Source organism: Loxodonta africana, chromosome 12 (assembly GCF_030014295.1).
Source record: "Loxodonta africana isolate mLoxAfr1 chromosome 12, mLoxAfr1.hap2, whole genome shotgun sequence".
Classification (NCBI taxonomy): Eukaryota; Metazoa; Chordata; class Mammalia; order Proboscidea; family Elephantidae; genus Loxodonta; species Loxodonta africana.
The window spans coordinates 90,347,325-90,371,350 of NC_087353.1; the positions used below are offsets into that span (position 1 = coordinate 90,347,325).

Below are 24,026 nucleotides of genomic sequence, written 5' to 3' on the forward strand. Positions count from 1 at the left end.
CCTGTCCAGCCTCCCAGCTGCTGTGTGGGTAAGGAGGAGGGTAGGGGGTCCCCACTGGCCCCCATCTGAGGAGAGAGAGACCAGGATAGAACCTGCTACACCCTAAAACCAGAGAACTTGTTCCAGGCTCAGGACACATCCCAGGGAAGGTGGCCCAGCCCGCCCCACCTCCACCCTGTCTCTCCGTTCCCTATCCCCCTCCCCCTTCCACAGGAGGCAACGAGAGCTTCCTGTTTTCCTGCCTGCCTTCCTGGCAGTATTTTTCCCCTTCCCAAGGTAGAGAGCAGAATTCAGGCTGAGCCCCTGGTCTGTGGGAGGGATGGGAGTCTTGCACCCTTCTCCTTCCTCCCTGGGGGAGGGGTGCCTCTCCCCCAGATAGCTGGGAAGGGCGCTGAGGACAGGGAGTTCAGCCTTCCAGGCTGGGGTGGGCCCTCCCCCTTCTCTCCTCAGTCCAGGCCTGTTTGTGCCCCTCCTGGCAAGCTACCAATGGCTTCTTTTCCCTCTCTGTCTCCCTCTAGTGTCTTCCTGCCGCCATTACGCCTCGCCTTTGGTTCCAGCCCCACCTTCAGGATTCTGAAACTGCTCACTCTCTGGCCCCCTCCTTCTCTCATTTACTCATTCAACAAACATTTCAAGCGTGCCTATTTTGGTGATGTAGAGACCAAGAAGATATGGCCTGGTCTCTAGGGCTCACAGCTTTGGGGGGAGATAGGTATTCCAACAAATACATAACTGAAGCAAGAACTTGGAGCCCTAAAAACAGAAGCAGACCCAGAGCTGAAGGAATCCTGGGGAGGGAGTGGCCACTCAAGGAAGTCTCCCTGGAGGAGGAGGCAGCTGAGCTGGGCCTTGAACGATGAACTGCCTGAACTCATGTAGCTGGAGAGGGCATGAGTGGGGATCCTCAGGGCAGAGGGTCAGCTGGACTGAAGGCTTTGGGAGTCAAGGGCAACCATGGGAGATGAGGTTGGAGGACGAGCAGGAGCAGAGGATATCACATTCCAAGTAAAGTCATTTGGAAGGCCTCTGAGCTGGTGGACGTGCTCACAGGATGCAGGATCCAGAAGGCAGGGAGTTCTGTTTTGTCAATTCAATACTGGGTCCTCAGAGCCGGGAACTGTGCCTGGCACATAGTAGGTGCTCAATAAATACTTGTGGAATGAGTGAATAAATGGTCAGTTTGCATTTTACAGACAGCAGGATGGAGTGGAGAGAATAAGACGGAGCTAGGCAGGCCAGTGAGGAAGCTGGTGTTGCAGGGATCCTGGTGAGGGGTGGGAGGCTTGTTGGGCCAAAAACCAAGTTGTGGGGGGAAAGGAAGTTACATTTCCTGGGCAGCCTGGCTGTGGGGAAAGCAGTCAGGCTGGGTGGGCAGTGAGGGAATGGAGTGGGGGGTGGGGAAGGAGTAGACATGGCATCAGGGCTTCTAGGCCTAGGACTGGCTCCGTGTGGGACAAGTTGAATTTTTATGACAACTTTTGGGTGTGTTTCATGTCCCCCACCCCTAGAAGGTGGCGTGTCCAGAGTAGAACAAGCCTGCTTTTCCTGTCGCCCCAACCCTTTCCTGAGGCTCAGTTTTGCTGAACTTGAATAAAGCTTTAAAGAGATTACCAGGGCTTCTTTGAACAGCTTCCTCAGATCAGAAAGAGAGCCAATGGCCAAAGGCCACCTCATGTACCCCTTCCAGTTTGAGGGAAGAGAGACTGGGAAGTGGGTTCTGTGCTGACACAGCCCCAGACTTCAGGAACAGCGGCTCTCTGCTGTCCTTGAACAGGGCCAAGGACATCTCCTGTGTCATGGCTCATGCAGAGACCAGAGCCGTGGCCACATCAGCCACACCTTCAGCAGAGGTGGACCAGGGCTCCTAACTCGTGAGTCCCTCAAGGGCTTCAGAGTGTTTGTGAGATCTGAGATCACATGCCAAATTGTGGGTGCATGGGCATTCTTCTGAGGAACGGGTCCTCAGCCTTCACCGGCTCCTTAAAGGGTACTTGACTCAAAAAAGTAAAAAAACTTTTTTTTTTCACTTGACTCAAAGCAAGGTTAAAATCCACCACTCCAACCCATCTTTCCAGTCCCCACACTGGCTGGTGCCTACCCAGGGCCAGGCACATAGTGTTCGCCTTAAATGGCTGTTCATTATGTGTAGTCACTGTGCTGAGCACCGTCAAGATAATAACGTAGTTAAATGTCCTGTCAACCCTGTGGGTCACATGATGGCATGCATAGGGCCGGGATTCACTCAAGTGCTGGGTTCTAACCACTTTGAAGACTCCACATCTCCTGAGGGTCCTCTGTGTGTCAGCCCCTTCTGCCCCATCCCCCATACACTGCTGAAGCTAGGCTGGGTGCGGGGGGTGGGGGGGGGGTCAGGCAGGTGTGGGGTATTCAGAGCCCACAGGGCCTCCAGGCCGAGAGAAAAGGTCTTCTTGAGCCCTTATATTCCTCTCCACCTGCGCTGCAGGGAGCCTTTACAGATTCATACTTGGAGGCAGGGGGATGGACATGCTGGGCCCTGGTTCCTTGGACCCAGCCCTTCTCTCTGGGGTCCTAAGGAGTCTGAGTCCCTCTCATTCCACAGAAGAAAAGGACCCCAGGCTGCCCTCCCCACACTCCCCAGGTCCCTCCCCACCAAATCCACAGAGGCCTGTTCTCACCACCTGCCGTCCGGGCACCGCATTTTATTACAGTCCCATTTTTATCCGCACCGCGGAGACAGAAGGAGAGGGAAATAGAACAGAACCCAGAAGAGACCCCAGCTCCTCCCCCAACTGGAGCCCAGGGCATCTGCCCCATTGGGCCAAGGAAGACGTCGTAAGATCCCTGAGGGCCCCAGGAGGAGGGGGCGGGGGGCAGCAGAAGAGGACCGGGGGCCACTGCTTCCCAGTCGATGCCCAAGGTGGAGGCCCTCAGTCCAGATCTGACCCTTCCTTCGAGGGGCCGTACCGCCCCTTCTCCGGGGAGCCCTCGCTGATCACGTATCCACCAAACTCTGAGGCAGACCCTGCGGTGCCTGTTATCCTTGCCTGTGACTTTGGGGCCACCTTGGCACAGGTCCCAGACATGCCATCCTCCTCTCGGGCGTGCTGGCCAGCCTCTCCCTTCCCTCCCACCTCCCCTTGGCCTGTGAGGCCAGCATGCTGCCTTGCTTCTCCCCCAGCCTTCCTTGGGGGTTCCTCCTCCATCTGCCTCTCCCCTCTTCCACCTCCTAACCTGAACGCCTTTGGACCTCAAGGTCAGGTGCAGCTGTGGTCTATATCTCTCACCCCTTGTCATGCAGAAGGCCTGGCTGGTGTGGCCTTGGCCCAGGGCATGGGGTGAGAGCTTAAGGGAAAGTTTGGCCTGGGGAAGTGGGACCAGACTGAGCACTCTGTCCCTCAGGCTGGGTCTTAGTGTGCTACCCAGTCTGGGCACTCCCTGACTGGGGGTGAGGGTGGTGGTTGGGGAGGCTGCAGGACCAGCCTCCAGCCCTCAGCCTGGCAGGGGTCCCTGGATGAAGCAGCTCCCCAGCCTGGATGGTGGTGTACCAAGGGGCAGGCCATTCCTCCTTCTGTAACACCTCCTGGTCTGCCCAGTGACAAGAGGAGCTAAGGGCCCTGAGGGGTGTGAGAGGAGGCTCCCAAGCCTGTGCCTCCAGAGGTGGTCCTCAGTGCACTGAGCTGAGGGGAAGTGACACAGCAGACCTTGGACAGTTGTGCCATTCACTGCCACAATGCCCAGCCTGGTGAGCTGACATCAAGCAGGAAGAGGGGCAGGGTGACCCCTGTGTTCAAAACGGCTCTTTGTTCCCTGGCCCGGTGGCTGGGCAGGAGGTGGGAGTGGGCACCCTCTAGAAGGAGTGGAATCCAGCTCATTCATGTCTGCAGGGCATCCACCCTCAAGGCCTTCCTTGGCCCCTTCTGCAGACATGCTGGGCCAGGGCCCCTTTTGTAGCACTGGGGGTGTAGCCCCTTCAGGGTCTTGGGGCCTAGCCTGCTGCCTCTCCCTTGGCCAGGGGGCACCAAGCTGGGTCTAGCTGGGCTCAGAACCCCCCACTCTCTGAGCTGCTCCGGCTGTGGTAGCTGGGACTGGGGGTCCGGGATGGGCTGCGCGTGTGGCTTCGTGTCCCTCGGCTCCGGCTGCTGTAGCTTCCGTGGCTGTGGCTCCGGCTTGAGTAGTCGCTGCTCAAGCAGCTGGAGGAGGAGGAGGGGCTGGGCCGGTAGTAGGGGATAGGGCGCTTGCGTGCACTGCCAAGAAGAAAAAGCAGATTTACAGGGCATTCAGGACCCCGAGCTCTGCTCATCCTGGGGCCACACAGGCCCGGAGCCCCATTGCAGCAGTGGCCAGGGCTCCCCTGCCTCAGTTTCCCCTGAACCCTGGACTTCGACAGCCCCCCAACAGGATGCAACAGTCAGTGGCTACTTGCCAAATCCATGTTGATCATTTTAAGTTTTTTCTCACCTGTCTGCAGGGAAAGGGGACCAAGTCCGTGCGTGGCACAGAGAAGGTACTCAATAAATACCTGCTGAATGAATGAAACCATCAACCAAGCTAAGCAGTGGTTTCTTTGCACGGAGGCGTTTGTGACTACGACCCAGCCCTGCTTGTGGTTATTGTAAAAGTTTTTCTGTTTCCAATGGAATCAAGGCTTTTGGATTTCCAGGTCACTCGAAGGGAACAAGGAGGAGACACCTGGCCTCTGCTGCCCAAGCCCAAGGCCCAGCTCAGCCCCGCTGGCCCTCACTCCTCACTGGCTACCTCCCCCAGCCCAGAGTTAGTTTGAAGCCAGGAGGCTGTGATCAGAGAAGAGAAAAGACAGTGGTTAGGGGGCAGCCATGCCCCATTGCACGGAGTTAATTCTGAAGAAGAAAAGATACAAAGGTTAGTGGGAAGAGGAGGCAGCCTGAGAGAGGCTGAGGTGGCTGCCAGGTGGAAGGTGTGGGGGTCTGGCCATCTTAGGACCTCCAAGCTAGGGGTAGGGGGTGTGACCTGTCTGGGGTCAGCGGAGGGAAGGTAATATCCTCTCCTTTGGTCATCTCTATCACCAAGGACTAAGAAGGATAACTCTGATGCCATGTTAGAGCCGAAAAGATACTCAGAGACCCCTGCTTATTGTACAGGTACAACAACTGAGGTCCAGAGTGGTGCGACTCTCAAGGCTGCCCAGCAAGGCTGTGGGAGAGCTGAGCTCCAAATTGCTGCCTATGGCCCTCTACCCCCAGAGGTCTAGGGCTTCAGACCATAAGCTCACCTGGAGGCCCGGGCCCAGACCCCTTCAGTCCTGGCAGAGAAGCTCTGATCACTGCTTCTGCCACCCCAGCCACACCCTGAGCACAGCCCCACTCAACTGTGTGGGGAAAGTGGGAGGGATAGTTTCTCTGACAGCAGCCCCAGAGACCAGACTGCTGTACCCCCTCCTCCAGAGCTCCCCAGGAGGCTGGGAGAAGAACAGTGAGGTTAGTGAGAAAAGGAGAGGCAGACAGACAGAAAGCTGAACAGAGCCAGGTCAGCTCACATGGGCATCTCCCGGAGGCCTGTGGAGAGGGGGTCCACCTGGCCCCCAGGCTGGCCACAGGCCACTCAGCAGGCTGGACCTTGAGATGAAGAAGAAAAGGAGACATCATTGCTGGGAGCTGAAAGTGGTGAGGGAAGGAGGGGCTCGGGAGGGGAGAGCTGGAATCTTCCAGAGCTGAACTCACCATGTCTGCGAACGCCCATCCAGACCCAAACCCAAGTACAGAGCCCTTTCCCCTCCAGGAGGCTTCAGGCCCTCAGTGGGGACCCTTCCCTTCATGAGGGCTCCTCCCCTCCGTCTTTCTGAGCCCCCTCCCCTTCACTTAGCCCCCTCCCACTTCGGAGTACCCTTACCTCTCTCTGGACATCTCCAGTTCTGAGCGCCTCCTCAATGAGCCCTCAAGCCATACTGGGCTCTCCTCCCTTCCCTGAACCCCGCCTCATCTCCCTTATCCCCGCTCCATTCACCAAAGCTCCCTCCCTTCCTACGCCAGGCTCAGTTGGTCCTCCAAGGAGGTCCTGGAGGCGCACCGAAGCCCTCCCCTTGAGGTCTCTTGGTCACTGACCCAGGTCACGGCCCTGGCCCCAGGGACCCCAACCCCGCGGGGCGCCCCGTACCTGGTGATGCGCCGCGGCTCCATGAAGCTGGGCGAGTCCCGGCGCCGCTTGCGGATTGGCGAGTAGCTGCGGGAGCGGCGCCGGGCGCGGGCGGCCTCGGCCTCCGCGTGCCTCGCGCGGCCCTCGGCGTCCTTGTCCCTGCGGGCCGGCAGAGGTCAGCGCTCGCCGGGCCCGTGCGGCCTCCGCCCGCTCTCCCGGGCCTCGGCGTGGCGGTGTCCCGGGGGAGGAAGCACTTACCGGCCCAGGGCCTTCTTGGGCGACGGCGAGCGGCTGGGGCTGCGGGCCCGCTTCTCCGCCGAGCGCGAGCGGGACTTGGAGGGCGAGCGGCTGGAGCTCCACGAGCGGGGGTGGGCGTCGGGGCTGCGTGACGAGCTCTTCCCGTCGGGGCCGCCGTGCCTGCCGTGCGCGCCTGGGGACGGCGAGGGGCTGGCAGGCCGGGCGCGCGCTGGCCGCTCCTTCGCCCTGGAGGGAGGGTCGTGGTGAGGGCGCGGGGCGTAGGAGGGAGGCCCCGTGGGGGACAGGAAAGGGGGTACGCTGAGGAGGGGGAAGTGGGGTGAGAGAAAGGGCTCAGTGAGGGGGGGCGGTGAAGGGAGGGCTTCTATGGGGCCGGAACCCCGAGGGAGCAGAGAGAGAGAGCGAGAGGGGCTCTGTGAGGAGAAGGAGACTGTGGGGTGGGAGGAGAGGGATCAGTGAGGGAAAGGGAAGGTTCTGTGGGGAGAGAGGGCTATGTGCGGGGGAGGAGAGAACTAAGTGGGGGGAGGAGGGATCTGTGAGGAGGGGAGGGGGTTCGGCGGAGAGACTTGGGATCAGTGGCAGGATGGGGGTTCAGTGAGGGGAGTGGGTTGGAGGGAGAGGGACCGCTGAGGGGAGGAGATTTGGTGGGGGCAGAGGGGTCAGGGAGGGGAGGGGCTCAGTGGGGGCAGAGGGGTCAGGGAGGGGAGGGGCTCAGTGGGGGCAGAGGGGTCAGGGAGGGGAGGGGCTCAGAGGGGCAGAGGGGTCAGGGAGGGGAGGGGCTCAGTGGGGGCAGAGGGGTCAGGGAAGAGAAGGGCTCAATGGGGGCAGAGGGATCAGGTACGGTAGGGGTTCAGTGGAGGCAGCGGAGTCAGGGAGGGGAGGGGCTCGGGGGGGCAGAGGAGTCAGGGAGGGGAGGGGTTCGGGGGGCAGCGGGGTCAGGGAGGGGAGGGGCTGAGTGGGGGCAGAGGGGTCGGGGGGCTCTGTGAGGGCTGCAGGCCGGTTCGCCGGTTTGAGCGCGCTCACCGTTTCCCATGTCCGCCGTGGCCTCGCTCCGAGCTGGGTTCGGGCCCAGGGCCCGGGGCGCCGCCGCCGCCCCCGCCGCCCGAGTCGCTGCTGGAGCGGGCCCTGCTGAGCGAGCGCGACGAGCCCCGGGCGGGCGCGGGCCGGGCACGCCGGCGGCCCCTGCGGCGGGGCGCTGACCCCGAGGAGCGGGAGCGCCGCCGCCGCCGCCGCCGCCGCCTCCGCCGCCGCCGTCGCTTGGCTGGCCCGCCCGCGGCGCGGCCTCCTCTGCCCTGCGACGACTGCGCCGAGCGCGGGCTCGGGCTCTCTTTCCCCCCCGCGGGCGGCGTGGGTGCCGCGGCCTCCGCCTTGTCGCGGGCCCTGAGCGAGGGCGAGCTGGGCTTCTGACGGGGAGAGAGGCAGAGAGGGCACGGAGGGAGTGGAGAGGGCGACGAAGAGAATGACGGAGAGACAGGGAGAGTTGGACAGACAGAAGCCGAGAGAGGTGGAAATAGAGATCCAGAGACCAGAGGAGATTGGGAATCCGAGAGAAGAGAAAGGTGCGCAGAGACACACAGAGAGAGAGAGAGGCAGGGAGAGGAGAGAGACGCCAGTGGAGCCAGGGAGACGTTAGGCAGAAAGAAGGAGACAGGGAGATAGAGGAAAAAAAGAGAGGCAGAGAGAGGACAGACAAGAGCAAGAATAGGAACAGAGATTGAGGGTGACAGAACGGGCGGGTGGGGTGGGGGGAGAGAAGGAGAAGGGGCTTTCACCGGGCCCCGGCGGAGGCTGCCAGTCCCGGAGCATCGCACACACGTTCCCGCCTGCCCTGCCTCTGCCTCTCCTGAGTGTCCACCTTCTGGCCTCAACAGTGCAGCTTCATGCAAGTTTCTCAGCATGCAAAACACAAGAGGGACGGAGCGGTGGGGGGAGGGGGGGTGGTTAGAAGGGAGGGGGCACCAGGATGGGCACCGGGGCTGCGTCATCCCCGATGGGACGAACGATTCCCGGCACAGAGAAAAGAGGGGCGGGCGCCGGGAGGTCGGGCCAGGGCCAGCCCGCCAGGCCTGGCCCCCCAGCGCATGGGGTGGTCGAGGGGATGGAGGGGCACACGGCACACAGATGGGGGTGGGGCGGGGTGGGACAAACTGAACTCAAAACTGAACCGAAGAAAGGGAGGAAAAACAGAAATCAAAAACAAAATCCACAAATGTCATTAGATACCGAAATCAAAAAACAATGTCTGATCTCCTGGGGAACTGACATTTTTCTGTTAACATTTTTCTTTGTTTTCCGGCCCTGCAGAGAGCTGTGGAGCTGTCAGTAGCACCCGACTGTCTTTCTGTTTCTCTCTTTTCTTTTTCTTTTTTTCTTTTTTTTTTTAAAGTTCTGATTTTTAATTCCCTCTTGGTTAACGTCCACTTACCAATAAAGTGGCACTTCCTCCTTTAGTAGGTAAGGTGTGTAAAAGAAGGGAAAAGTGTGGTAGCATAAGTTCATCATTAGATTCACAAAAATGCAAGAGAGATAGAGAGAGAGAGAGAAAAACGCAACCACCCCATTCTAGGCCTGAGAGGAGGCCACGCCGCCTCTGGAGGAAGGACTGGCAGCGCCCGGCTCCTTGGGCCTGAGCGGGCACCTCTTGGGTGACCATGGGATAGTGATATCAAGTGTTTTTCCAAAAGCAGAGTTAGGACACAAGGATTGGGATATAGAAAACCAGAAAGGGCACCAGGTACCGTCAGAAGGGCCCTGGTCGGGAACCAGGAGTCTGAGCCTGCCACTACCTCACCGAATGATGCTGACCAAGTCACATCTTCGTTCTGGGCCTCAGTTTCCCCATTCACAAAATGAGAGGGTGGGGCTTTGCTTCCCAATGTCTCCTCCGGGTCAAATATGCCAGAATTCTCTGCATCCTCCCGCCCCCAGCACCCTCTCCCATCCCCCTCCCTCCACAGACTGGCCCCTCCTGTCTGTGGGTCTCTATCTGGTAACAGTTGATTGCACTTGTCATCTCCCCCATCCAACTTGACTTTGACCTCCTCCAGTGCAGATCTGGTTCGGATTCAGCTCTAACCTCAGTTTTTATCACAGAATTTGCCACCTACTAGGGTCTCAATACCGTTTGCTGTGGGAGGAAGAAACACTGTTACGAGGACCAGGGCCAAACCCAGGAGTCCCAGAAAAGGGCCTGCGTCCAGACCCCAGCCTTTGGAACGCTTTTTGGATGAGAGGGCAAAACTAGCTGGCACCCTTTTTCCTTCAGAAGAGGCAAATGAGAAAGAAGTCACCAGGCTCTTCAAATGTCCAGTTTCTGCCTTATTCCTCGGTTGTCAAAGAGTGTGCAGGGAACTAGGTGGGTGAGTGGGCGCCTCAGGACCTAACACATAGTAACCCATAACCCAAGGAGTTGCTACGTCCCTCCTCCAAGAAGACTCTGCCTGCTCCTTTGGTCAGGGGAGGCAGTCAGGCAAGTGAGCAGAGTACTAAAGTTGGGAACAAGGACCTGGATGCAAATCTTGGCTCCAAGCCAGAATCTGGATCTGAGTCAGCCACTTCTGATTCAGAGAAGGGCCTGGTAATGGAAGAGGAAGACCAGGGTCAATGAGGTTCCTTCCCATTGGCCCTACAGAACTGTCTCTATTTCCTACGGTCTTGGGCTGGAAGTAGGGTGGGAGTGTTAGGAAGAAAAAGGGTCAGTTCAACAAAAAGGATACTCATTCCCACTATATTGCTACCTCTAACCATTCAGGTCCAAGCCCTGGGCCCAGATCCCCTGTGCTGGCCTGGACACTCCCTGCCTGGCATGTCTTGATGTCCAAGCACTTCCTCACTTCCCTCTCACCTCCTTGCCAAGCCAACTGGCCTACCACAGCCCAAGATGATAGTGATGGGCAAAATGGAACACCCTGGAATCAGTCCTGCTGCCAGTTTGCTGTGGGACCTTATCAAGGTGATCTAACTCTGGGGGCCTCAGTTTCCCCATTGGTAAAATGGGAATACATTGGGTCTTTGCTGGATAGGCCTGTGTCGGGGTTGGAAGTTCTTTTCAGAGTACAACTGACTTGCGGTCCCTTCACAGTCCAACAGGGTCAAAGCAATGCAGGAAGGCCCTATGGAGTATCCCCCAAGTGTCAGGATGGCAGAGGATGGAAGGAAGGTGCTTCTGGGTAGGGTGGCAGATAGAGCCTTCCCTGAGGGACAAGGAGGGAGGCTCCTAGAGCCAGTTTCACGTCCCTCTCCACCCATCCATACAGGAGCTCTCAAGAAGGGATCACCATGAGCCTGCCAGAGGGCAAGCCTTGTCCTCAGCTTGGCTGGGTCTCATTCGTCCCAGGAATTAAGGGAAGAGCCAAACCTAGAAACCATGAGATTTCACAGCTGGACAGGACTGTGGTGGCCAGAGACCTCCAAACACCTCCTCCAGGAAACATGCTCTTTCTTTGTGACTCCCACTCCTCTTGCCTGGGTTGCCTTAGCCCTGGGTGGTCAAAGATTGTAAAGAGAACTAGGTTAATAAGTGGGTGCCTCAGGAGGCTATGCATAGTAACCCATAACCCAAGGAGTCACTGCATCCCTCCTCCAAGAAGCCTTTGGTTAGGGGAAGCAGCAAGGCAAGTGGGCAGAGTGCTAAAACTGGGAACCAGGACCTGGAAGCAAATCCCAACTCACTGCCTGGCTGATGCCTGTTGTGTCTTTACCCTCGGCTCAGAGGTTGCCGCCTCCAGAAAGCCTCTCCTGACCCCCAGGCCGAGTCAGGTGTGCTCCTCTGTGATCCCACAGAACTCTGCATTCCTTCATTCAATATGGACTCTGGGCCAAGACCTATGCTAGGGCTGGAGCTACTGCGACAAGCAGGGGTGCCCATCTTCTACGCCTGAGCTTTCCCCTCTCATCATGCTGAGTGATCTTGGTTGGTCCTCCAGCCTGGGATGTGAGGGCCGTGGACCCAGGCCTGCCTGCCTCTCTCCTGGCAGGGACACCCAGGTAGCCTGGCACAGAGGCGGTGCTCAGCAAGCGCTTGTTAGCCTGTGCATGAATGAGGGAGTGAATAAGTGAAGGAGAACCTCGCCTGCCTCAGCCCTGCTCCCAGGAGCCCCTACGCTCCTGGGTGCCACTTGCTACCTGATCTTTTCCTTTCACTCTTGTAAAACATTTTTGAGGGTCAAGGGGTAAAGACAGCAGAAGAGAGTGGCAAGTGGTGTGCTCACCAGATCCCAATACTCTGAAGGACAAAAACAAGTAAGCATTTGTCAGGGCTCAGACCACTAGCTCCCTCCAGCTCAGCATTCAAGCCTCTCACTTCTGGTTCCCTGAATGTCTCAGGCACTCCTTAAGGGCGGGGCCTCAACTCTGACCTCAGGCTGGGATAGTCTCCCCTGTCAGACCAACAGCACTATCTCCCTCCCTGAGGAACGACTTCCTTGCCTGCCCTCCCAGCACCACCTAGGCTGAGGAGAATGTTCTGAGTAGGTGAACGCCCCAGGACCTGCCTCTGGGGTCAACACTGGGGCAGGGGAGGCAGTATAGCTGGCCCACTGAGCCTCGGGAGGATTGGTCTGCCAAACTTCAGACAGGACAGAAAGCAGTTTAAAGGGGCAGGGGTGGGAAAATGGGGTCCCTGAGGGTCTACTCCTGACTCTGATACCCTCAATGTGGCCGAATGAGCACTGGGCTGGGCGTCACACATCTCAGGACTTGGGCCTGGCTCTGCCACAATACCCTGGGAGGCCTGGCCCCAGCTGACTGTCCCTTCTTGCTCATTTTGTACTGAGGGACCACATTAAGCTGCTCAAATCCAGAAGATAGGAAGGTCTACCCAGGGATTGAGGGAGCCCCTGCCTGGGTTGGGTCATAGGGGAGAGTTCAGAGGCCTGAGCCCCAGGCAGTGGTGGGTGAGCTGAGAGTCCTTTTCACCCCCCACATTGTCCCTCAGACTTTGCTAAGTGCAGCACTTGCTCCTGGCCAGCCCACTTCCTTCAGTTAAACTATCATTACTTCCAAAAGATTCACACGTTTGGCCTGATGCCAGCTGCTGTCCCAGAGCCCCGCTGAGGGGATCCTAAGCTCTATCCTCCTGCCAGGGAAGGACCCATGGAAGCTCAAAGCTCGGCTTGGCCCAGTCAGCCCAAGGGGGTGGGACGGGGCTCCTTCCTCATGCCCAACCTCAGCCAGACTTCCTCCAGGCTCTGGAGGCCTAGAGGCCCATCTGCCATTGAGATTGCCCAAGTGGGCCCTCCGAAGGCCAGCGGGGTAACCAAAGCCCAGGGGCTGGCAGGTGTGAGGGGCTCAGGAAACAGAAATGAAATCGGCTCAACCGTAGCATACCGTTCAGGAAGGGAACACGACCTTGGACCGCTAAACCACACAGAAATGCACTCGGACAACAAAATGAGAGAAAGAGAGGGCTTGAAGGGGAACGGGGGAAGGGTAGAGAGAAAGAGGAGGAGGGGCAGGAAAGTGGAAAGGAGGGAAGAATGAACCAGAAACGTCGTTGGGGGAAAGTCAAGGAAACCAAAGGACAAACCAGGAAACACAGCTTTGTAGCTCATTTGGAGAAAATGCAAGTTACAAATGAGAAGTCAGGAAAAGAAAGAAAGAAAGGGGTGGGGGGGGGGAGATGAATAAAACCAACCAGAGTGAGACTGAGAGAAAGAGAGAGAAAGAAAACCACATTCAAACCAAGCAGAGTGGCGGGGCTTATCTGGAGATGGGAGGAAGCAGCGCGCAGCTGAGCTGGGGATACCTACCTTCTCAGTGGTCAGGGACAGGAATGCAATAATAAAAAAGAAAAGAAGGTCTCCGCAATGGGAATGCAGAATGGGAGAAAGACAGTGACTCGAAACTGTGCGCCCCCTCTGAGCCGGCAGCCAGTGTGGCTTTCCGGTCGCCCTAGGGATGGGAAGGGGCTTTTGTGCAGCCATTTCTATATATATATATATATATTTTTTAAAACCACGGGCTCCAATAGCAATAGCAAAGCTTTCCTTAATTCTTTAAACCACAGAAAACCTCCAGAGGGCATGCAGGAAGCAGTTGATGGAAGCAGAACCACGGTGGGCTGAACAAGGAGCTGGCAGTGTGAGGATAGAGGTCCATGTTAGCAGAGAGAGATGGAGAGGAAGAAAGAGACGGAGACACAGGAAGAAATGGAGAGACAGGGAGAGAGGGGGAAAGAGGGAAAGACAGATACAAAGACAGAAGGAAACAGAGACCAAGAGACAGAGACAGGAAGAGAGTGAGAAAGGTGGATTCCGACAGACAGAAGAAAGCTGTTTACAAGGCCAATCCAAGAGGACAGATGCGGTGGAAGGGGAACTGAGATTTTAAAAGGGAAGGCAGCCACAGACTCAATTTGGAGGGCTGATCCTGCCTCAACTCAGCCTCATCCCTGGCTTCAGCGTCATTTTAGTAAAATCCCTTTCTCTTGTCTTTGGTTTTGCATTGGGAAACAAGGGGAGCATCCTAGCAGAAATGCAAAGGTGTTCCCCTCTTCTGACTCCCTGACTCCAGCTGAGATCACTGCCCTTTCCTAGGAATGGGCGGGGAGGCCTGTGATGAGGCAGGTTAGGGAGTGCCATGGACATCTCTTTTTGGGGTCACCCTAGGATGCCCATTATGTGGTGAAATTTGGGCCAGAAAGCTTCCCTGGACCTTGCTCACAAGACTTCTCTGTCACTCTTGCCCAGTGGTGTCGCCTCTGAGGCTTCCCTGACACTTTTAATCCCAGGGACAGGTGGAGCAAGGCAGATGACCCTGTTTCTAAGACTGCCAACTCTGCACATCCTTTCTGGCCAATGTGCTGGGCCTGGGGGAGAGCAGGGCTAGCACGAGTCTGTGCTCTTGGGGGCTGGAGGGAGGTCATTGAAGGTACCAGGGGAGACTGGATGGGAGGGCTTGTCCCATGAGGTCTCCTGCTTCACATCTTACCATTCCACCCCATGTCCTGTGACCCTGAGCAAGTTCCTTCCCTCTCTGTACCTCATCATTTCCCGATGTACATATAAACCGTGAGGGCTTAGGGTCAGCAATCGTACAGAGTGGGCTTGTATAACATGAGGCCCACCTGTGTTCTGGTCTCTCAGTGTGGACAGGCCCAGTGCCAGGGACTTGAGAGAGCTGGGAGCATGCCCTAGACATCTGCTGTCTGGACCTTTTCTGTTGCCTGGAGCCTATGGCTTGGAGGCCTTCCCTCACCTGAGCTGAACACTCTCAGCTGCCTTCAGCCCTGTCCTGCAGGGTCTCGTCAGGCTCTCAGGCCTGACACTGAAGGTACTGACCAGCTTCCCCTTCCCTGTCCCCACCATGCCCAGATTCCTGGATCCTTCTCAGCCATGTTATACTAGACTGAACTGAGGGAACACACGAAGTTCACTGACCTAGGAAGCTCCCTGGGCGACCCGGGCAGGACAAGTCTCTTCCCCTCCCTGGGTCTCTCGGCTTCTCTCCAAGGTTCATTATAAGTGAGGACACAGAAGTACAGGCGACACCACTTTTGCTAATTTGAGAGCTGAGGCAGTTCCAGCGCGGCCCTGGGACTGAGAGGCTGGCTGCTGCTGCTGATTTGGCAGGAGCTGCCGATGTGGGAGTTCTGTCTTTTTAGAGTTATCTTCCCTTTTAAATTCTGATTACAAAGGAAAAAAAATAAGTATCGGGAGAGGAATGTATATGATTAATGTTCATTTGAAATTCAGAAACCATCTCTGCATTTACGAGGAAAGGTCCCCACAGTAACACGCACGAAAGCAACATTCTAGAACAACATAGAAGATAGAAAAATACAGAGAGATAGCTTGCATTTCTGTACATTACAAAAGAAAAACAAAAATAAAAAGGAAATACAAACAAAAACAAAATAACAGGAAACATTACGTAAACTTCCCCACCCTCTTCCCTTGCCTGCTAAACAAGAAACGGAATCACAATATTACCACGTTTCAAATGGGAGGCTAAAAAACAAACAAAAACATAGACTGGGTTAAAAAATGTTGAGCTTTTTTTTTTCCATTCGTTTCTCTCTCTCTTTTTTTTTTTTTAAAAGGTAGCGTCCAAGAATATCACCCCCAGTATTTGTTCCCAAAGACATTTCTTGTTACTTGGCAAAGGCTATGACACCCCCGCCCCCATCTCACCTCCCCGGATCTGAGGGGAGAACTCGCCTCATTAATTCCACAGAAAGGCTTTCCAGGAGCAGAGCAGAGGCAAGTAGGGGAGACTGAGTGCAAGTGAGAGACCTGGGATACCCTCAGGTCCCAGATCTCCCAGGGCCCAAAGCTTTGGGGTAGGATTTGGGGACTATGTTTTGTGAAAGGTATAACAAAGTGCTGTCTCCTCTAACACTCCCCAGGGAAATGGAAAATTGAGTCCCATTTTGGGAGGGAGACAGATTTGGGTGCTACCAAGCCCTCCTCCTGGAGGCCGAAGGCTAGGTTCTTTTCCCTGGCTGCTGTCCTCTGGGGGTCTAGCTAGTTGCTGTGGCCATTTTGCCTGCATGTGTCTAGGGCCCCAGGTGGGGTGGAAGGGCGCATTTGCTCAGCTCTCCACCACCAGGGAGAGGTCCACGACTAGGAAGTGGCCTCCTTTCAGTCCTGGCTTGACGAGAACCCTGGGTTCTGTGCCTCTCAGGAGGCCACAGGAGGATATGAAGCTCTGGTGAGGTCTTTGGGAGGCACTGTACCATTAGGGCTCTGTGTCCCTGGGGTGGGGGTGGGTGCACTCTCTTCTAGGTTTGCCCAGGTAGGGCCATCACTGAGCCCGTGATTCAGCCCAGCACCAGTCTTGACCATGGCTGCCCTCAGCTACCTGTGTGCCCTCTGCTGTCCCAAGACAGATCCAGGGCAACCATGTGATCTTCCCCACATGACCCAGCCAGGCCCTGCAGAGCCCAGGAGCCTGGCACCCTGTCCAAAAGGGACGGTGTAGAGACAAATGTCTTCAGATAAGTTAACTGTGAGACAGTCTTTGCCAGCTGCCCTTGGCTTTCCTCTCTGAGGCCATGGGAGGAAGGGTGTTTGAGAAAAGAAAGGAAGTGAAAGGAAACAGCCAAAAATCAAAATGAAACTGACCGACACGTACATGTTTGCTGCTGAGACCTGAGGTCTGGGGAGGAGCAACTCCCCAGTCCCTGCTGGGGCGTCTGGGGCAGTCTGCGGGTCTGGAGAGAAACCTGCAGGCCACTCCACCCCAAGGCCCCTGTGGCCACCCAGTTCCCCTGCCAGTATTGCACCCCCACTCTCTGAGGGGCCTCAACTCTGTACTCGTGACCAAGAGACAAAAGACAATGTGGACCTCCCCTGGTGCCTGGGAGACCCCCACCACCTGGCCCAGTCAGCCCACCTGCACCTGGGGAAGGCTGAGTGCCTGCCCCTCTGCCAGCACCCAGCTGTGGGTCTCCAGGTGTCTGTGCCCCTCCTGAAGGACAGTTTGCAACAGCTTTTAGTGGCGACGTCGGTGTGGAGTCTCTGAGGGAGCAACGGGCTCAGGGAGGTGCCTTAGTAGGGGTGGGTCCACGGGAAGTTTTGAGACTTCCGTGCTAGCATAGCGTAGGAAGGACAGATTCTCCTCGGCGCAGCTCAGTGGCAGCAAGGGGACTGAGATGGGGGAGGGGTCCAAAAGAGGGGGAGGAGGAAGGCTCAGAGTGGGAAAAACGCACGGTGAGGAGGGGGCAGTTCAGGGCCCAAGTGCAACCCTGGGGAGATCTTGTCCCTTGAATTCTGCTCCGGACTGTGACCCCTACCAATGTCCACAGAAGCCCCCTCCCACACCAATGTGCCTTGGGGCAGGCAGGAGACCTGGGTTCCTCCCACGCTTTGTGCCCAACTGGCTGAACAGTAATCAACTCCTCTCTGGTCATCCGCTTGCCAAGCTCAAGGGGGTCCGAGCCGGCAGGCCCCCTCGCCCGGACACTAGCACCAGGCGGGCGCGCGGGCCGAGCACTGGGCGCGGCTCCCCGGCCAGGACGCCCCGCGCGGGGCGAAGAGGGTGGGGGCGGGAGGGGAAGCGGCGGGCCCGAAAGAGGCGTGCGCGCCCCCCCCTCCCCGCTCCCGGCCCTGCCCTCCGGCGGCCGCCCACGGCGCGGCAATGCTACGGACAGCGAAGCGTACGTACATCGGGCGGGGTGTGCGCCGAGCCCGGGCGGCCCCCGTGCGCTCCGCTCCGCCGCCCGCTGCTGCCGTTCTGCTGGGGCGACCCCCAACCGCTGCCGCCGGACGGGGAAGGCGACCTGCTCCCGCTGGACCGCTGACTGCCCGTCCTCCGCCCGTCGTCTCGGTGCCTAGGGCTCAGCCTGAGGGGATGGGGTACACGGGGAGCCGGCGTGGGAAGCCCACCCTGCAAGCACCTGCTCCCGCCCTTCACCCATTTAGAGAGCCAGGCCCGGCGCAGCAAGGAAACCACCTGGATGGAGCCAGCCCTTACGTGCCTTGATTTCCGATTCAGGGTCTGGGAACCTTCCTTCCCCACCCTAGCACCCAGCTCCCGGTGGGGACCAGCAGTCGCGTGGTAAACTCGCATGCACTGATTAATTGATGTCCTGTCCACTGGCCTTGCCCCCGCCTCCATCCCCACCTCAGCCGAAAGCCAAGCTGGAACTACTTAGACTCCCCCACGCCCCCCCCCCCCAGCCCCAGTGGCACAGCGCCTACCTGCTGGGTGACCGGGAATCACTGTAGTGGGAGGAGAGGGAGGGGCTGTGGGAGCTGCCGCTGCTGTGGCGATGGGACCTCCGGCCTGGGGACTCCCAGTGCAGCCTGACACAGGGGAGAGAAGTCAGCCTGTACCCAAGTTCTGCCCACCCTGGGCCCCAAGTTGCTGGATCTCCCCACGGGAACCCCAGCGAAGGCTGGCAGGAGGGTCCTGCTCCCCCAACACTACAGGCTTCCTACCCCAGGCACATAAGGAGGTGCTGGGCACAGAGCCAGCTAGTCCATCTGGGCCATCTGTGAGAATTAGGAAAAGGTGCTCTTTTCTTTAGACTGCTCCAGCCCCACGCTGAGGCTCACTGACCTCCCTTGGCCCTCAGACGGTGCTTTTGTGAAGGACCTGCTAGCCATATGTAGTGGCCCTGCCTGGGGGAAGTCACAGGACCAAGCTGGGCTCTTCAGCCAAATGACCTTAAAAGAACCCAGGGCTGGGAGACAGGAGGCCTGGTTCCAGTTCCAGCTCTGCCACTGACCCACTGGGGACTCTTGGCTTCCTCTCTGGGTCTCGGTTTTTCCATCTGGGCAAGGGGGACAGCATGAACTATCTTTAAGGCCTGATTCTGTGCTTCTACAAGTCCACATTTGCTGTGCGTGTTTGAAGGGGGTGGGGGGCTGACTGGAGAGGGTGCTCACCTCTTCCTCTCTTTGTTCTTCTCTTTTCTTTTGCTCTTGGGGCTTCGAGATCTGCAGATAGCAGAGACCACATTGACCCCAAAGTCTGAGCAGGACAGGGGAGGGTGTGGTCTTTGAGCTTGGAGCTGGGCTATACCCAGGCTGCAGATCTGAGATTTGTTTCTCTCAGTGGGCAGGGCCACAGCTTCCCACCTCCTCCACTCTGGTCCCTTTCACTGGGCCAAGGCTAGGCCCTTCCTTCTCCTGTAAGTCCTGCCCCCATGATCACCTCCTGCCCAGGCACCTGCTACTGCTCCCTCTGGGAGTGCCATATGTGGGGTGGCCATGGCTCCAGAAGGAGGGGGATGTTGCTGGCAGGTCTGGCAGTCTCAGGCCTCCTCTAGGTCAGGTATAAAGGGTAGCTCCCTTGCCTTCTGGTATCGGCCTTGGGACAGGCCCTCCAAAGAGCAACAGGGGTGGGGGTGGCACCTTCATGCCTGATTTATGCCCTCTGGTGTCTCTGGCCCCCTCAGATGGGGCCTCTTAGACTGTGTCCCAGTCCTGGGCCAGCTCACCAGGAGTTTGGGAAAGAAATGCTTTCCTTTGTGAACAGTCTCTCTGCTTCTGAGGAACTCCTCTGGAGTGCTGTTCCAAAGCTTACATCCCACCCCAAGCTGCTCTCTGGGGCAGGCTCCACAGCACAGCTCCTTCTGCCTTTGACAAAAGGATTGAGAAGGTTCTGACTAGGCCTCTAAGGTCTCACCCCACCCTCAGTCCCTGTGGGTTTGTCAGCCCTTCTCTCTGAGCCACCAGATTCCAGCTCAGTCCCTCCAGGGCTGAGGATATGTGTTTCCCACAGGAGCAGAGTGGGCGGGGGGCAGGCCTGAAGGGCAGAGGTTTGGGCTCTGGAACCCACTTTGCTTCCTTTGGGCCTCAGTCTCCCTATCTAAAGCTGTCCTAGCCAATCTCTAGGTCCCTTCTAGGACTGAGTCCGAGGGCCAGGGTCTGTGTAAAGGCGACCACTGGGGGGCAGTAGGGGTTCACACTGGGGAGGAGGACATGGGGGAATAGGGAGGCACAAGATTAGGTGTTTTTTTAGGTTCTTCCTCTACCTAGCAAATGGCCTTGGGCAAATCCCCACTACAGGGATGGAACTGGGGGCTCTACCCCTCCTCAGGGCTGCCAGGGAGGGGGTCTGGCTGGGATGTGACTACCCCAGAGCCTCCTTCCCTCCATGCTGAGTTTTCTACCTTCTCGGCATCCCTCATCTCTGTCCTCCTTGGCCACCCCACCTCTGTTTGGACTCCTGCCTCCCATCCGTGGTCCTCCCCTGCCCTAACCCATCCTGAATAAGTCGCTGTCCTGCTCAGAGCCCCAAGCTGGCTCCCAGCCCCAGCTGAATGAAGGCGAGCTCCATAACCTGGCATTCAGGCCTGCTGGGGGCTGGCACTGGCCCCCAGAAACCCTACCTCTAGCCACAGCTCGCCCACCTGGTCTCCTACCCACTGAGCCTTCCTAGCTCACTGAGGTCCTCCTGCCTGGCATGTCCTTCCTGTGCAAATTCAGGGTCCTGATGCTTCTGGCTTCCCAAATGGCATCTCCACAGATACACCCTTTGGACACATGCGGTGTTGTCTGGAAATTCTTGAGGCCACAAGTCAGCGCAGGGCTTGAGTCAGCTCCAAGCTGACTCATGGGGCAGGCAGGAGTTGCAAATGATTGGCCTTCATCATCCTCCCACCCCCAATCCCAGGCCTGGCTCTGGGGAAGAGTCCATACCTGGAGTGGGAGGATGCAACAGCGGCAGGACCCTGTCCCTTCTCCCCTTCCCACAACTCTCTCCCATCACTGCTTCTGTCCTGAAGGGGAGCACCAGCTTCTGTCCACAACCTCCCTTGTTGCCCCTCTTCAGGGCACCACTCACCTGTGCCTTCTCTTCCTCCGGGACCCAGAATCAGACCTGCAGGGTGATAAAGAGGTTGTCTTGAGCCCACCTGGGGTGGTTGGTGAGCACCAATCCTGTGCAATGCTTAGCTCACTTAGTTCCACCCAAGAGAGAGGAAGCTCCAGGTGAGGGAGAGGGAGGAGTGAGGGTACCTGTCTCGGCGGTGCTTCTTCCCAGTCTTCTTCTTCTTGCGCAGGGGTGAGGAGCTCCCACAGCTGCGAGCACAGAGAGGGTGGGCTCTCGTGAGGCTAGGGCCCTGGAGGGGGCAGCTGGGAAGGGCATGGAAGCCCGGGGGCTTGGCGTATTGAAGTTGGAAAGCTCAACTGTCCCTTGTATAGAAGGGACCTGAGGCCCCAAGGGCAGGGAGGGACCCTGAGGGTAGTTAATGGAGCTTGCCCGCGTGTCCCCCAGTCACCCTTCCAGCCTGCTTGGCATTGTAACAGCACTGTTTCAAACCCCAAGGTTAGAGACTCCACTGGTGGGATTTCTTGGCATCTGTGGGGGGAAGGTTGGCACTTTGGTGGTGCCAGGCTCTGAGGGGCCAGGCCTCCTGCCTCTGGGGGATGGACTTGGAGTCTCTCCCACTCACAGATGTCACCCACCCTGGCCGTCCCCATCCTACCCTCCTCATCACACTGACCTGCACTCGGAGTCTAGTCTCCTCTTTTTGCTGAGGGTGGTTGCCCAGGGAGAAAGGACAGACAGATGGAGAGGGTTAGTTGGGCAGCTGACCCCTGCCAGGGTCTCAGCTCAGGACAGAGGAGGAGGGCATATATCTGTGGAATCACAGATGAGGCCCAGCCAAGCCTCTCCTCCTCAGGCCACTCACGTTGTGGTGGTGGGCTCAAGACCCCCAAGGTGGGGGGAGCTGAGAGCAGGTGGATGGTAACACAGGGGACGGTCGGGTCTGTGTGTCCAGTTCTGGGGGCAGGTGAGTGCGAAGGGGGGGATGACTCAATGAGGGGAGGGGGGTTGGTGAAGGGGAGGGGCTTAGCGAGGTGGGAGGGGCCCAGGTAAGGGAAGAGGGTTGACTGGGGGAGGGGTTCAGCGAGGGGCGGGGCTCACAGATGCAGCGTGGCTGTCCCCTGTGGTAGAGGGATGGGTGTCCCCCAGAAGGGGCCCCGCCGCCCCTCCAGCCCCCTGTGGGCCCGCGGGCCTCTCACCGGCTCCTCCGGTGGCCGCCTTTCTTTTTCTTCTTCTTCTTGGGAGGGGGCGATGCTGAGCTGCTGGACCAGTGCTTGGTCCTGGGCGAGAAGGGCCGGGAGGGGTGGTGAGGGGCGTCCGCGGGCCCACGCCCCCGCCCCGCGCCCGGCCGCCGCTGACCTGTACCCCCGCTGCCCGCGGTAGCAGGCGGCCGGGCAGTCGCAGTCCACCGGGCCGTCGTCCTCGTCGAAGGGCGCGTACTCTAGGCCCGGCTCGGCGCCCTCGATCAGCCGCGGGGTCTCCGCCACGCTGCCGGCGACAGGGACGCTCACCACCCGCCTTCCGCCGGGCGGGCCCTGGCTGCCCCTCTCCGTCCCCAAACCCCCGGGCTGGACCCGTGGTTCTGTGGCCCACCCCCGCAGGGCCAGGCGGAGGCAGGGGTGTCAGCCTGGAAGGTTCCGTTATAGGTCCCCGCCTTGACCGTGCAATAATTAGCCAAAGAGATGGAAGACCCTCAGCCCGGCCCCCCACCCCACTCCCGCCTAAGCCCCCCTCTCGAAGTTCTCACCTTCTGCTTAATGAGGCCCTTCCTCTCACGGGGCCCCTTCCGTCGCTGAACCTTCATCCTTCAGTCCCATTCACTGAGCCCCCTCATTGATCTCTGTCGTCCCCCCTACCCCACTGCCCTACTATTCCCCAGCCCTTCCCCCTCGCCAAGCCCCACTCCCCCTCACTGAGCCCCCTCCCTTACAGAGCCCCTTCCCCATCACTTAGCTCCTCCTTACTGAGTCCCCCCCCACCTCTGTCCTTCCTTACTTAATCCGCTGTCTCCCCCCAGGCCCCTCCTCCTGGCTGGGGTCCTCCCTTACCCCACACCCCTCCCTTCCTCCAGCCCTGGTGCAGTCTCTGAACTATTCATAGCCCCTTCTCTCCCTCCCCTTGCAGCCTCCGGAGGCCTCGCTGCGTCTAGTTGCCGCCTGGATGTCCTCATCAATCACCGCCCTGGCACCTTGGCGCTCCGCCTGCCTTCCATGTGCCCATCCATCTTGCTGAGCGCTTTCTCCACTCAGGGGGACGGCCACCTCCTGTCCCTGCTCCTGGCTCAGGAGCCCGGCCAACCTCTGCCACAGATGTTGGCTCCCACAGTGATTCTTTTTTCCTAAAGGCAGCTGGGCTTGAAGCGAGATCATGAGCTTTGAAGCCATCAGGCTGACCTGCCCTTGTCACTTAGTATCCCTGAGTTGCTGTGTGACTTTCAGCCTGTTATGCCCCCTCTCTGAGCCTCTTCTCCAAGAGGAGGATGATAACCATCTTACAGGGCTGTTGGAAGAACTCCCGATAGGCAATGGGTGCTGGGAGTCCCTGGGTGGTGCAAACAGTGAATGTGTTCAGCTGCTAACCAAAAGGTTAGAGGTTCGAGTCCACCTAGAGATGCCTCAGAAGAAAGGTCTGGCGATCTACTTCTGAAAAACCAGCCACTGAAAACCCTATGGAGCACCGTTCTGCTCTGGCACAAATGGGGTTGCCTTCCATGTGGGAGACCCAGTTTCACTTCTTGGCCGATGGACCTCACGCACAGCCGCGACCCATCTGAAAGTGGAGGCTTTCGTGTTGCTATGATGCTGAACAGGTTTCAGCAGCGCTTCCAGACTAAGATGGACTAGGAAGAAGGGCCTGGTGATCTACTTCCAAAAATTAGCCAGTGAAAACCTGAGCACAGTGGTTCAAAGCACAACTGATCGTGGGGACGGCACAGGCCTGGGCAGCATTTGATTGCATTGTGCATGGGACGGCCATGAGCCAGGGGCCAACTCCACGGTGGCTGTCAACAACAATGGGTGCTGGCGCTTCTTTCTGTTTTTAACTGAACAACCCCAGAAGTGACCCTGCAAAGTCCCAGCCTCAGGGATATGGATTCCAGGGTGGTGGCCCCTACGCCTTCTAGTCTTCATTTCATGCTGGCTCAGACAGCGCCCCTCCCAGATGGAGGCTCGGCCCTGGCTTCAGCAGAACCACCCTCACCCCCATCTGCTGTTCCCCTGGCTCAGGAGCTCTGGGTTCACACGGTCAGGCCTGAATCCAGGCATGGCCATGCTCACTGAGCTTCCTTATCTATACAACAAGCAAAAAAAAATCCCAGCTTTGAGGAGAGAATTAAATAAGATTCTGTTTGTGAAGCCCCTGGCACTAGGCCTGGCTTCCGACTGTTGTCCCACAAGTGGTAACCATTATTAGACTTGGGGGGTCTCTGTCAGGCACTTAAGCACCAACACCTTCTCTTC

General features: G+C 58.1%; 1 protein-coding gene across 13 annotated transcripts in view; it reads right to left on the reverse strand.

The window, feature by feature from the left end:
- Positions 1-165: 165 nt before the first annotated feature.
- SRRM3 (serine/arginine repetitive matrix 3) overlaps positions 166-24,026 on the reverse strand; it is a 38,741-nt gene continuing 14,880 nt past the window's right edge. The window contains exons 3-15 of one of the 13 annotated variants that reach the window (XM_064295922.1): positions 21,925-22,053; positions 21,765-21,845; positions 21,242-21,271; positions 20,754-20,816; positions 20,581-20,616; positions 18,678-18,728; positions 17,988-18,092; positions 17,452-17,629; positions 7,369-7,748; positions 6,349-6,573; positions 6,112-6,249; positions 5,495-5,573; positions 166-4,226 (exon numbers count right to left, since the gene is read on the reverse strand). In XM_064295922.1, coding sequence (XP_064151992.1) covers positions 3,855-4,226; positions 5,495-5,573; positions 6,112-6,249; positions 6,349-6,573; positions 7,369-7,748; positions 17,452-17,629; positions 17,988-18,092; positions 18,678-18,728; positions 20,581-20,616; positions 20,754-20,816; positions 21,242-21,271; positions 21,765-21,845; positions 21,925-22,053 — 1,867 coding nt within the window. In that variant the 3' untranslated portion in view covers positions 166-3,854. The other 12 variants (XM_064295923.1, XR_010323687.1, XR_010323689.1 and 9 more) reach the window with 12 other exon arrangements.